Here is a 13,100-nt window from a genome sequence, read left to right as displayed (position 1 = left end):
GTTACGTACCCACCAAGCCCCATGCCACACTCCTGCTCCACTCCGCATTAAGTACTCGCCGAGCCCCATCTGACAGACCCACTCCACCCCGCGTTATGTACCCGATGAGCCCTGTGCCACAGTCCCAGTCCACCCCATATTATGTACCCTGTGTTGTATTCAGATGTTTTTTATTGTACAGCAACCCAAATGCAGCAATGGAAGAATGGGGCTGTTTAAGTTGTGGTCAATTGCCACAGCTATCCTTGGTTTCTCTGGGATCAAGGGGCAGGGAGAGGATTTACTAGCACTTGGCCTCAAGTGCAATGAAATGAGCAGTTCCTACCTCTGCTCCTTATTCCATAAATTTTGGTCATTGCAGGAGAATCCTCCACCCTCCATCAATCCTGGAGCATGAGTGCAGCTGGTGTAGGGGTACAAGCTTGCCTGGAACACTGGCTCATTATCCCTGCAGCTAGCCTACCCTGCAGCATGCACTGCCCTGGCTTCACTGTTCAAGTACTTTAGCTGTAGATAGGTGTGATTGCAGCTGGTCTCTCATTACCGTGGAGTCATACTCTTATAGGGAGGTTGGTGTATGAAAAACAACCAGCATGCCACACAGAGTCCAGTCTGTTTCTAGAGCAGTGGGTGTATAGACTTTACTGAGATTATTTTACTCTCCATATACCACTCTGAAAGAAAGGGCAAAAAAACATCCAAAACCCAAGCTCCTGGACATTCTAATGCTCACGCTCCCTTCCCTGTGTAAACATTAAATGCTTGCCCTGCCAAGGAGAGAGTGATGCCTGCCACCATGTTTTCCTTCTAATGTAGCATGGTGCTTGGCTGTAGACAGCCTCTCTAAGCTGCTGGAGTTCCATATCCTTTGGGCCTGGGCCTTGGGAGCTAAACCAGTATTTCATTTGCTGTATATAGTGGCTAGAATTAAGGCTTTCCTTTGGCATGTTTCAGCTTCCCATTGGTACATGCCTCTTCCTGGGGGCAGCAGGGCTGGATTAACTAGGCCAAAGCAGACTGAGTCTCGGTGTTATTGGTGGCCTTCCTCCTCCCAGTCTTCTGTTCTTGCAGTAGCAGGGCCTTAGCCAGGCTCTTAGAGCTGCAGTTTATGAAGTGTTAATGCCTGCTTCTCTTCACTCAGCTGCAGCTGCCTGCTTGAGATCCCTTTATATTTCAGCTAGGGTGGCCCATGCCAGCTGCTTTGTCCAGAGCTAGCTCCAGGCCACTCTTATGCCCAGGCCCATGAATGCTGGCATCAGCCTTTCATCAGATTAGCTCCATCCTGAATTGGCTGAAGTTTGGCACAGAGGGCGAAGGATCAGCCATGCTGCTGAAGGGGACACAGGGCTCGTTTCCTGGCACTGTCCCATGGCTCACGGTGGAGCTGAGCTGCTGAAGTGCCATCAGCACCTCTTGCTGGAAACGCTGCTGCTGCTCCTGCTGGCGCTCCATGCGGCACTGCCTCTCTAGCACCGCGTGCACTGCATGTGTCAGTTTCTGCACCTGTTTGTGTACAGCATCCAGCTTCTCGGCAATGGCATGGGAGGTGGGTGAGGGGCCCAGCATCCGCCCACCCAACACAGGGTTCTGATTGCCTGAAGAACATGCAGAGTTAAGCAAGGCTGTTTGGGTGCTGGCATCTTTGACCTGGAAGAAAGATCAGAAATGCAGTGACAGGCCATTTCCTACAGAACCAACCAGCTTGGCACAGACCTCTGTATTCTGCATTCAGGAGTTAGCAGGTATGCATGTGAGATGAGGCCAGCTAGCATCAGACAGCTGCATCCCTCTGATCTGATCTGACCTCCAATCCTATCTACCATTGTACGTTGTCAATGCTACTCTAGCCCTGCCCACCACACAGCTGTGCCAGTGCACCTTCAGCTTGGCCCCTCTGTAGTAGTCTTGCAGTGTTCAAAACCAGCTTCTAACGGGACACGCTGGAATAGGGCTCCTCATTAGTGTAGCCACATGTTCCTCTTTCCCCAATCAGCAGTGTTCACTTCTGAAAGCAAGACTCCTGGGCAGGGCACAGAGTGGGCTGGCCATCTGAGGGTACGACTATACTACCTGCTGGATCATAGAATCTCAGGGTTGGAAGGGACCTCAGGAGGTCATCTAGTCCAACCCTCTGCTCAAAGCAGGGCCAAACCCAACTAAATCATCCCAGCCAGGGCTTTGTCAAGCCTGACCTTAAAAACCTCGAAGGAAGGAGATTCCACCACCTCCCTAGGTAACCCATTCCAGTTCTTCACCACCCTACTAGTGAAAAAGTTTTTCCTAATGTCCAACCTAGATCTCCCCCTCTGCAACTTGAGACCATTACTCCTTGTTCTGTCATCTGGTACCACTGAGAACAGTCTAGATCCATCCTCTTTGGAACCCCCTTTCAGGTAGTTGAAAGCAGCTATCAAATCCCCCCTCATTCTTCTCTTCTGCAGGCTAAACAATCTCAGTTCCCTCAGCCTCTCCTCATAAGTCATGTGCTCCAGCCCCCTAATCATTTTTGTTGCCCTCCGCTGGACTCTCTCCAATTTATCCACATCCTTCTTGTAGTGTGGGGCCCAAAACTGGACACAGTACTCCAGATGAGGCCTCACCAGTGCTGAATAGAGGGGAATGATCACGTCCCTCAATCTGCTGGAAATGCCCCTACTTATACAACCCAAAATGTCATTAGCCTTCTTGGCAACAAGGGCACACTGTTGACTCATATTCAGCTTTTCGTCCACCGTAACCCCTAGGTACTTTTCTGCAGAACTGCTGCCCAGCCATTCGGTGCCTAGTCCGTAGCAGTGCATGGGATTCTTCCGTCCTAAGTGCAGGACTCTGCACTTGTCCTTGTTGAACCTCATCAGATTTCTTTTGGCCCAATCCTCTAATTTGTCTAGGTCCCTCTTTATCCTATCCCTACCCTCCAGCATATCAACCACTCCTCCCAGTTTAGTGTCATCTGCAAACTTGCTAAGGGTGCAGTCCACACCATCCTCCAGATCGTTAATGAAGATATTGAACAAAACCGGCCCCAGCACCGACCCTTGGGGAACTCCACTTGATACCGGCTGCCAACTAGACATGGAACCATTGATCACTACCCGTTGAGCCCGACCATCTAGCCAGTTTTCTATCCACCTTACCGTCCATTCATCCAGCCCATATTTCTTTAACTTGCTGGCAAGAATACTGTGGGAGACTGTATCAAAGGCTTTGCTAAAGTCCAGAAATAGCACATCCACTGCTTTCCCCTCATCCACAGAGCCGATTATCTCATCATAGAAGGCAATTAGGTTAGTCTGGCATGATTTGCCCTTGGTGAATCCATGCTGACTGTTCCTGAACACTTTCCCCTCCTCTAAGTGGTTCAGAATTGATTCCTTGAGGACCTGTTCCATGATTTTTCCAGGGACTGAGGTGAGACTGACTGGCCTGTAGTTCCCTGGATCTTCCTTCTTCCCTTTTTTAAAGATGGGCACTACATTAGCTTTTTTCCAGTCATCCGGGACCTCCCACGATCACCATGATTTTTCAAAGATAATGGCCAACGGCTCTGCAATCTCATCGGCCAACTCCTTTAGCACCCTCGGATGCAGCGCATCCGGCCCCATGGACTTGTGCTCGTCCAGCTTTTCTAAATAGTCCCGAACTACTTCTTTCTCCACAGAGAGCTGGTCACCTCCTCCCCATACCGTGCTGCAGAGTGCAGCTGTCTGGGAGCTGACCTTGTCTGTGAAGACAGAGGCAAAAAAAGCATTGAGTACACTAGCTTTCTCCACATCCTCTGTCACTAGGTTCCCTCCCTCATTCAGCAAGGGGCCCACACTTTCCTTGACTTTCTTCTTGTTGCTAACATACCTGAAGAAACCCTTCTTGTTACTCCTAACATCTCCGGCTAGCTGCAACTCCAAGTGTGATTTGGCCTTCCTAATTTCACTCCTGCATGCCTGAACAATACTTTTATACTCCTCCCTGGTTATTTGTCCAATCTTCCACTTCTTGTAAGCTGTTTTTTTGTGTTTAAGACGAGCAAGGATCGGCGGGTAGTGTTCGATGTATCGGGGATCGATTTATCACGTCTCGTCTGGATGTGATAAATCGATCCGCTAATCGATGCCCATACTCCACCTCAGCAGGAGGAGTAAGCGCAGTCGACAGGGGTGCCGCGGCAGTCGACTCGCTGCCGTGAGGACGGCCAGGTAAGTCGAACCAAGATACTTCGACTTCAGCTACGCAAAATAGCATAGCTGAAGTTGCGTATCTTAGTTTGAACCCCCCCACCCACCAGTGTAGACCAGCCCTGAGCAACAGCAGAACAGGGTGGGCCTAGCAGTGGAGCAGATACAGAACACCAGGCTCCTCTCAGATCCAGCTTTGCCTCTGCCTGGCTGTTATTCATAATTCTGCTACTTACCCCAGAAATGCTGCCATCAGGACAGTAAATGTTAAATCAATCTGCCCCCTCAGCCTTGTACGTTTTCCCCATGCTATCTCTGCATCCTGACATTTGAGTCCTGGCAGAGATCAGTGTCCACTCAGAGTCATTAAGAGCAGATGGCCATGCCCTTACAGCTTTGTCCCAAGGAAGCATGACAAGCCAGCCAGAATGCGTAGTGGTGATCCATCCTGGTGGCCATGGCAACTGGATGGTTCATTCACTCGATGGGCTAGTGCCTATAGACCGTGCGCATCTTAGGTTACTTACATGTGCACTGCGGCTCATAGAGGCTGCCACGACAGATGGGTTTGCCCTGGGAGGCTGGTTGGCCGGCTGCACTCCCACCAAGAAGGGCAGGACAGTCGTCGAATCAGATGGACTATGCCCGTTATGAATGGCTGCCTGGTCAATGTCGGAGAATTACAAGCATCAGCTATGTACAGGATTCAGTATACCTTATAACACTGCAAGTGAGCCTAGAGCTCACGAGCACCTGTTAGAGCCTCAGTCATGCAGATTAGTGTCCAAGTGTGGCTCAGTCCTGACCTGCAGCTTTGTTCTTGGGTTCTCCCTTCCCCTAAGCTCTGCCAATGCATCTCACTGGCACCCTGCAGGACCTCCTGCAATCCTTGTGTCTCGCCTCCCTGCTCAGCTCTGCTGCTGCCCCTCAGTCCTCCACTTTCCTCTCGAGCACAGACCTCAGAATGAACAGAAGCTACCGCCTGGGCCAGGGGACCAAACCTGGAGCAATTGGGGATCAAACCTGTTCTTTAGAAGTCCACAGAGCATGGGTCTCTGGTCCGGCTGGCAGTGCTCAGCCCAAAAACTCATTTCTCTCCTGCTCTCCTTTTCTAGATGAGGCACAGGTGTTGCCAGTTGCAGTGTAGGATGGGTCTGGGGCCACCAGTAACACAAAGTTCTTGTCACGGTGTCCAAAGTGGGGGGAGTGCAGCTGCGGAAGCTTCCACCCACGCTGTGGAAGGGTACCGGTGGAGCCTGCGGGTCGGAGACTACCTAGGACACCTGTTGACAGAAGCCCTCAAAGGACTTTCCCCCGCATGGGGGAGGGCAGCCTTTCCCCCTTTGCTAAGCAGGGATAACTGAGGCACAGAGAAGGGAAATGATTTGTCCAAGGCCACACAGAGCCACAAACAGACCTCAAGGATCCTGAGTGGGCAAAAATCCAACCTGCTGAGGCAAAGGGTGAGGGGAGCCTTGGGCCCGAATCACCAAGTCCATCAGACTGCATGAAGACAGCTGCATTCCCCACAAGCTGACCTCATGTCCCCCCACCTAACTCCACAGAGCAGGTCACTTGAGAGGGCACCTCATAGAAGCCCAGGATCTCCTTGTCCCTTCTGCGCACTGGAGCCTGGGTTCCCACAGAGCCTTCTCCAGTTGAGGATGCAGGGAGTGTTACCAGCCCTTTCACGCCAATTTAACTGTAACCTGATGGATCGCTGCCTGAGCGTATCCCCCGTCTTGCTGGGCTGGAGAAGGGGTTTCTAGCCACAGGACGGCCAGTCTGCCTCTTCCAGCCCTATACCTTTTTCTGGAGATGGATGGCCCTGTCCACAATCTTCTTCTTCACAATTAAGGCTGGATTCCTGGCAGGCAACAAGAACATTCTGCCCCTGGTGTTCAGCTGCTGCTGAGCCATAGCTGGTGGGAGCGGAGCCGGGTGGTTACCCACAGCTGAGGTCATTGTCCCAGAGCAGTCGTCACCTGGATGGATTGACAGAGTAACCAGAAAGAGAAGCACCTTCAAATGAGACCCTTGAACTGAGTGCCAGCCTTTCCCCAGCCCCACAGGGAAGTGAGACCCCTTCCATCTATAGGGACTAAGTCCTTCCAGCTCCACCACGCACCTTCCCCCCACCTCAGCTATGCTCCAGGGCCTAAGAGTCCTGTCCAGCCTGCCTGGGTTTGGAAAACAGGGATGTGAGCAGAGACCCTTGGTACTGCTTGGCAACTCACCAGGCTGCTTAGAGAAGTGGAGAGGCCTATCCAAGACTAATGGACAACGAATGAGAAAGCCAGGCCTTACTGTTAATAGGGGATAGCTGTGCTGCTGGAGATGGGCCCATGGGCACTGTAGGCACCTTCCCAAACTGCCCACTATCCTTCCACAGTGATGTCACGCTGACTATTTTGATGCCATCCTTGCAGTCTTGGTTGTCATTGAGGTGTGGCTCCTTGCAGCTCACGGTGGCTCTTCCGGGGAGTGCTGGGGTCCTGGGACCTGGCTGCCTGCTGCCTCTGGGCTCTGCCTGCTTGTTCTGATCAGTCTCATTTTCCTGCAGCAAGTTCCAGAGCTGCTCATCCTCCCAACCAGCCCGGTTGATGGCCATTCTCCTGCTCCCACGGCCTCCAGCTGGTTGGAAATGGGAGGCTCCTGGAGGCTGTGCTGGCTCCACATTCTTACGCTTGAGGAACAGGTAGACAGCTTGCGGGGTCACCCGGATATTGTCCAGCTCTAGGACTTTCTTGATTTTACGGAAGCTCAGCCCGGCTTTGCGCAGCTCCACTATCCGCTTCTTGGCATGGTCGTCCAAGCGGCCCATCGCTCACTTGGCAGGACAAAGGGCATGGATCAAAGCCCCTCCCAATTTGCTTTTTTGTGCTAGTGTTCTGTAGCTACATCCTTAGTCGGGACTCCTGCTAGCGCAGCCAGCTGGGCTATGTTCCTCCCACAAGGACCATAGTGACATTACTCCTGTCCCAGAAGCCAGTTAAGGAGACAAGGCACTTGGTGGGTAGTAACAGAGGTTGTATCCGTGGCACAAGAGGGCATGCCGTGCAAGCGAAGAGGTTAAGCCTCTGCTAGTTTTGTGTCCCAGGGCTGCCTATAGTTGCCATGGCCCTTTCTGGAGTCACCACAGCTCCAGACCAATAGTGGCTGCGGGATGCTGTCCTGGTCATCAGAGACATAGAAGGATCCACTCTTTTCAGGCTTGCAGCTCTTTGTGGGAGAGGAACAGGAAGGAAATGGCACAGCAATGGAGTGTCTCCCTTGTCAAAGTGGAAAGAGATTCAACTTCCAGCCTGTTGGAATGAGAGTGGCAGCCCATACATCCTGGGCCGGTCACGCTGAGGGGGTAAGTGGCAGGCTAAATCCAACTTGCTAGTGTCCCAACTGGAGGGTTGGCATATGTCTCACATACCAAACTGTGGATCAACTCTCTTGGGCTCAGCTAGCTGTCTTCAGCCTATATGCAAAAGAAGAAAAAAGGGGTGGAGTGAAGTCAGAACCCTTGTACAGCCTCTTCTTTACAAATAGCAAGGAATGTTTCCCATCTACTAGGAAGCCCCGGTGCTATTTACCAGGTGTCACGTCACTGTTAAAAGTTGTTTGTGCTATCCCAGGACTGTAACAAACTCAATTAGCCTGGGCAGCCCGGCCCTATCATATCAGATGGGATTCGGTCACTCTGTTTGGTATTGAGTATGTGAATGCCCTTTTTTGGGGCCAGGGGAGAGAAGACAGTGGGAGACCCCACTAACTGTCAGGATGCCAGCCAGGAGCTGTCATGGCAGAGTTCAGATTTTGGTTCTTGAGTGCACGTGGTACCCTACTTGCTGGAACTGGCCAGTTCAGAAGTCAGTTGAATTCCAGCCCAACAGCTGTGGCTCAAACCCTAATCAATGTTTTTGCAGCTGCTTACATTAATCACTGGCATGGAACTGCCCTGGCTCAGATGAGCACAGTCAGCAGAACCCCTAGCACCCAGTTGCCTGGCTCTCCTCTTATCAGACTCGCCAGTAAATCTCAGTACTAGCACTGCCAGCTGACAGAATTTCATATGGAAGGTATGGCAGGGTCATTCAGGCAGGTCACAGCAGGGAGGCAGAGTCACGATGGAGCTCTGTAACCCTTTTCCTTTAAGCCACAAGACACCTTCAGTGAGCAAATCATCACTGTGTGCTGCTTCAGAGCCCTCCCTTTAGGTTACCAAGCTGTTCAGTTCTTCACTTTTGAAAACAAACATACAATTGACTAATTATCGACTGTAGCAGAGAGGATCTCAGATGCATATAAGTTCAAAGGCAAGTGTAGATCTTCCATATACCCATCATAACAGTCTCAGGCAGGGACTCTAGGGGTACTACCTAAAACAGCAGAATAAACCATCACATATGAATGGGAAGAGGAAATACTCTAGCAAGGGGCTCACCTACACAGGCAGTGTGAGGTGAGATTGGGTGCCCTCAAATTAAGAGTGCAAGGCTTGGATTTTTATCTGAGCAGGCGTTGATTAAGACTACACTGGACCAATGCACCCCCAAGCTTTGTATGCCCCACCTCAAGCACATCAAGAAAGATACCCCACAATTAAATTGCACTGCCCTACCACCAAGGTAGCCATACAACTTCAGACGCTGCCTATCTCCCCTGCACACCCCTCCTCCAGCTCCCACCTTGGCAAGACCCAGGGTTGTTGTAAGAAGCTCCCTACACCCAGCTTCTCCTCTCAGAATAATTCAAAAGTCCACTATCCTCAATGGACATATATCTGCTGACTTCAGTGGGCTTTGGCTCAGGCACAGGGTGCTGCTGGGACAGGGGCCAGTTGCACAACATGCTGCTCACTGCTCCAAGAGTCCTCCTCAGATCACAGGGCCCAGATCCTATGAATCTGAGGCTCCCACCTGAATCCTCATCTCCCACACATAGGCCACAAAACCAGACTGCTGAGGCTATGAGGTCAGATGCGCTGGCAGCGGGAAGGGGAGAAAAGGAATGAAGGGGTGCATGCACTCACATGTGCACTGCTATCACAATTAATAGCCGTAGCAGGCACACAGCTTTGCCTTCCCTGCGACCTGGCTATTCTGCCAGTGTTATCTGGGCCCGCTTGTTACCTGCAGGGAATTCTGATAAGATCAACTGCTGTTATTTTGTTTAAAAAGTGTTGTTCTGTAATTTAGCTGCCTGAATGATGGAGAACCCAGGCTCATTATGACAGCCTGGCATCCAGAGCAGGTTGGACACGTGGGAGCAAAGCAAGAAGTGGAGGGGAGAGGGGCAAGGATGGATAAGACCCAGAATTAATGTATTGACACTTTGTTGTTAGCAACACCTAGGGTTGTTTTTTTTTAAGCATTGGTTTCAGAGTCATTTCCATCATCCCTCTTCCCCCCAGCATTTCTGTAGCACTACTCAGCCTAGAGGGCATTCCTGGTTTTCTCCTAGCAAGAGATATTAGCAAGCTACTCCATTATCATGGACATTTCTAAGGCAACCACTTCAAGTGGCAGCCACAAAGCGAACATCAGCTCTTTTCATGAGCTGTTGCCAGACTGGCATGTGTGTTTATTAATGCAGTTCCTTTGGTCTGCCAAGAAGGCACAGTGATTATTGCAAATTATCCAGGGAAAGCCACAGGGAGAAATGGAGTCTCCTTGAATCTAATTTCAGAGCAGTCACCATGTCCCTCTGAGTTTTATTCCCTCCTTTGTGAGACCGAGAGGAATAAACTAGATTAAAGAGATGTAGAATATATTCTGATCCTGAATTGTTTGCAACTAAAAACCATCCATACACTGTTGTATGCACTAGGTCCTGTTCACTGGAAAGCTGAGGGAGACCAAACGCACCTCTGGGTACAAGGACTTGTTTACATGCTGTTATTAGCTTCAGACCAGAGAGAGTCAGCTTTTGCCATACCACAATCCCTCCCCAGTAACTCAGACCTCTCTGCCCTTTAGCAATATGTGAAGAGCAGAATGGCTGCAACCCCCTAACACCAGTTCACACCCCACGGTCAAGAGCCCCTGCTCTAGATGGAGGAACATTTGCTTTGTTCAAGTATCTTCTAACCAACAAGACCTGAACTTCAGTCGCAGAAGTATGCTCTAGCACCATCTAGTTAACTCCCCTTGTTACCGGGCTCACAGCTCTTACACTGGCAGATGCCTCTGGACTCCAGTTAATCAGCAAGAGCTCCTCACAGCAGGATAACTCTCAGTCTTGACTAAGCCACTAACAACTCATGCATTGGATTTATCCAGACTCCCTGCATGAACAGGAACAGGGTACAATGAGGAGGGACAGTAGAGTTGGTAATTCCACAGCTTCCTAATTCCTTGGAGAAGCTTCCCACTTTGTACCATCCCTCTCAGGGGCCCATCTCTCCTGTCATTAGTGCATGAGAGCTGCCTTCCTTTACCATTAGTTCCACTCCTATTCAGCCAAATGTACCTGAGTAGGACTCTCTCTCCCTCCCAACACATTATGGAGAATTCACTCTGGGGCTAACTCAAGATGGTTCAGGCATCCATTCTTTGGAGACACCTTTGGACCACTCTTGTTTTACCAGCACCTGTAATAAGTAATTACGTCAGCATTTAGATTTCCCATTGACCAGGAATATTCAAGGTCATGATTAGTTGGTTGTAGTTTCAAGTGACTTTCTGCTTGTGAAAGCTGCCAACATGACACGGACACTGGAGTCCTCTCCAGAAAGAATGCAGCACAGACAACAGCAGTGCAAGCTCTTTCCATACTGCCCTATCAATATTCTTCAGGGATAAGGTGAGTACGCCTCTAAGGATGAGAGGCTATGGTATTCTCCATGGTCCATTTAGACCTTAGCCTTTGTACAAAGATTAACAGGACTACAGTAATTGGTTCTGTGATGGTGGTTTATGAATGTGGGCTCTTGTGCACTAGATACTGGAACGAGCCCCACAGATTCATGTCACAAAAGCCACTGCAAAGCTGTCAGATAGTAACATTTTTTGGTTCCTTACCAAACTGGGCTAAATTCAGACCAACAAACTGGAGGTGAATGGTTGTAGATCCCATTCTATTCTGGCTAATTTTAGATGCCCTATACAAATTGCACAGCAAGACTGGCTATTTTACTGCTCCTGCTCAGGAGATGAAAACAGGCTTGCCCAGGAGAGCAATAGGTTCTCTTTCCTGACTAGATAATCATAGAGTCACAGAACTGGAAGGGTCCTCGAGAGGTCATCTAGTCCAGTCCCCTACACTTATGGCAGGACTAAGTATTACCTGGACCATTCCTGACAGATGTTCGTCCAACCTGCTCTCAAAAATCTCCAATGATGGAAATTCCACAACCTCCCTAGGCAATTTATTCTAGTGCTCAACCACCCTGACAGTTAGGAATTTTTTCCTAATGTCCAACCTAAACCTCCCCAGCTGCAATTTAAGCTCATTGCTTCTCATCCTATCCACACAGGTTAAGAACAAATTTTCTCTCTCCTCCTTTTATGTACTTAAACAGTTATGTCCCCTCTCAGTCTTCTCTTTTCCAGACTAAACAAACCCAATTTTTTCAATCTTAGAATTATAGAATATTAGTGTTGGAAGAGACCTCAGGAGGTCATCTAGTCCAGGGGTCCCCAACCTTTTTAGGTCCAGGGACCGGTTTCGTTTGCCGGACCCTCTGCAGGCGTGCCTGCGGGAGGTCCAGCTGAGCCGCGGGACAAGCGCTCCCTCCGCAGTCGTGCCTGCGGGAGGTCCGCTGCTCTCGGGGCTCAGCTGGAACTTCCGCAGGCATGCCTGCGGGAGGTCCACCGGCTCCAGTGGAGCTTCCGCAGGCGTGCCTGCGGAAGCTCCAGCTGAGCCCCGGGAGCAGCGGACCTCCCGCAGGCACGACTGCGGAGGGAGCGCTCGTCCCGTGGCTCAGCTGGACCTCCCGCAGGCATGCCTGCGGAAGCTCCTCTGGGTCGGTTCGCAGCCCGGTTTCTAAGAGGCCGCGGACCGGGGGTTGGGGACCCCTGATCTAGTCCAATCCCCTGCTCAAAGCAGGACCAACACCAACTAAATCATCCCAGCCAGGGCTTTGTCAAGCCGGGCCTTAAAAACCTCTAAGGCTGGAGGTTCCACCACCTCCCTAGGTAACCCATTCCAGTGCTAGGTATCTCTGGTCTGCACTTTAACAGCTAGGTATTTCCAGCAGCTAATAACCTAGGTATTTCCAGTCTGTACTTTAACAGCTCTGATCTGCCTTGTTTTCTGTTTAGCCTTTGTTTATATTGATCCCTCTGCATGCTTCCAGCTTTCCTTTACCAAACAAGCTACACATTTGTAAGGGCTGAGTTCTCCACATGTGCTCAGAGCACAAAGGTTATGTAACATAACTGACTGAGTTACACATTTATTAAAGAGACCTTTACATTCCTCCACCATTACCCTTCCAGAGGTTCATTAACTTCTTAGCTTTTCTCTTTTTGGAACAGAGAAAAATCAACTTTTTAAAAAGAAGGTAGCTTCCCTGACCTGCAGTTTTGAATTTGCAGGAGTTTCCATTAGAAATCTCCCCCCAGTTTGGTTTTGTGGCCCCACTATTAGAGACAATGCCACTTATTCATGGAGGCTGGGGAAGCATCGACTGACTAGTGATTGCATTTACTGTTAAATGTAGGACACCTTGTCTGATGTTAAGCCATGTTTGCATTTGAGTGTTCCGACTCCCCTTGACATCTGAAACTCATGATGGCCAATGACATACACTGTAAGCCAGAAATCAAATATGTTGCTGGAAAACAGGTTAGTATCATATAGAAATATACATGATATTCCCTGAAATGGCCGCTCAGACCACTCCCTGACCACCACCACACACAAAGAGCAGGGCTGACACAGCTCTCGTTTCCAGAGTAGAATTCCATGCAGTTTACACGGCGTGGGTCTTTC

At 50.2% G+C, this 13,100-nt stretch overlaps 1 protein-coding gene across 4 annotated transcripts in view; it reads right to left on the bottom strand.

Annotated features, from left to right (window-relative positions):
• Positions 1 to 619: 619 nt before the first annotated feature.
• LOC123343897 overlaps positions 620 to 13,100 on the bottom strand; it is a 19,570-nt gene continuing 7,089 nt past the window's right edge. For all 4 annotated transcript variants that reach the window (XM_044979418.1, XM_044979415.1, XM_044979416.1 and 1 more), the window contains exons 2-5: positions 6,480 to 7,641; positions 5,979 to 6,157; positions 4,700 to 4,834; positions 620 to 1,647 (exon numbers count right to left, since the gene is read on the bottom strand). In XM_044979418.1, the coding sequence (XP_044835353.1) occupies positions 1,267 to 1,647; positions 4,700 to 4,834; positions 5,979 to 6,157; positions 6,480 to 6,996 (1,212 nt within the window). In that variant the 5' untranslated portion in view covers positions 6,997 to 7,641 and the 3' untranslated portion in view covers positions 620 to 1,266. The remainder of the gene's footprint in view (positions 1,648 to 4,699; positions 4,835 to 5,978; positions 6,158 to 6,479; positions 7,642 to 13,100) is intronic.

Source organism: Mauremys mutica, chromosome 11 (genome assembly GCF_020497125.1).
Source record: "Mauremys mutica isolate MM-2020 ecotype Southern chromosome 11, ASM2049712v1, whole genome shotgun sequence".
NCBI classification, from domain to species: Eukaryota; Metazoa; Chordata; order Testudines; family Geoemydidae; genus Mauremys; species Mauremys mutica.
Note: the sequence above shows the minus strand (reverse complement) of the source record. Positions and strands in the feature narration are given on the sequence as shown.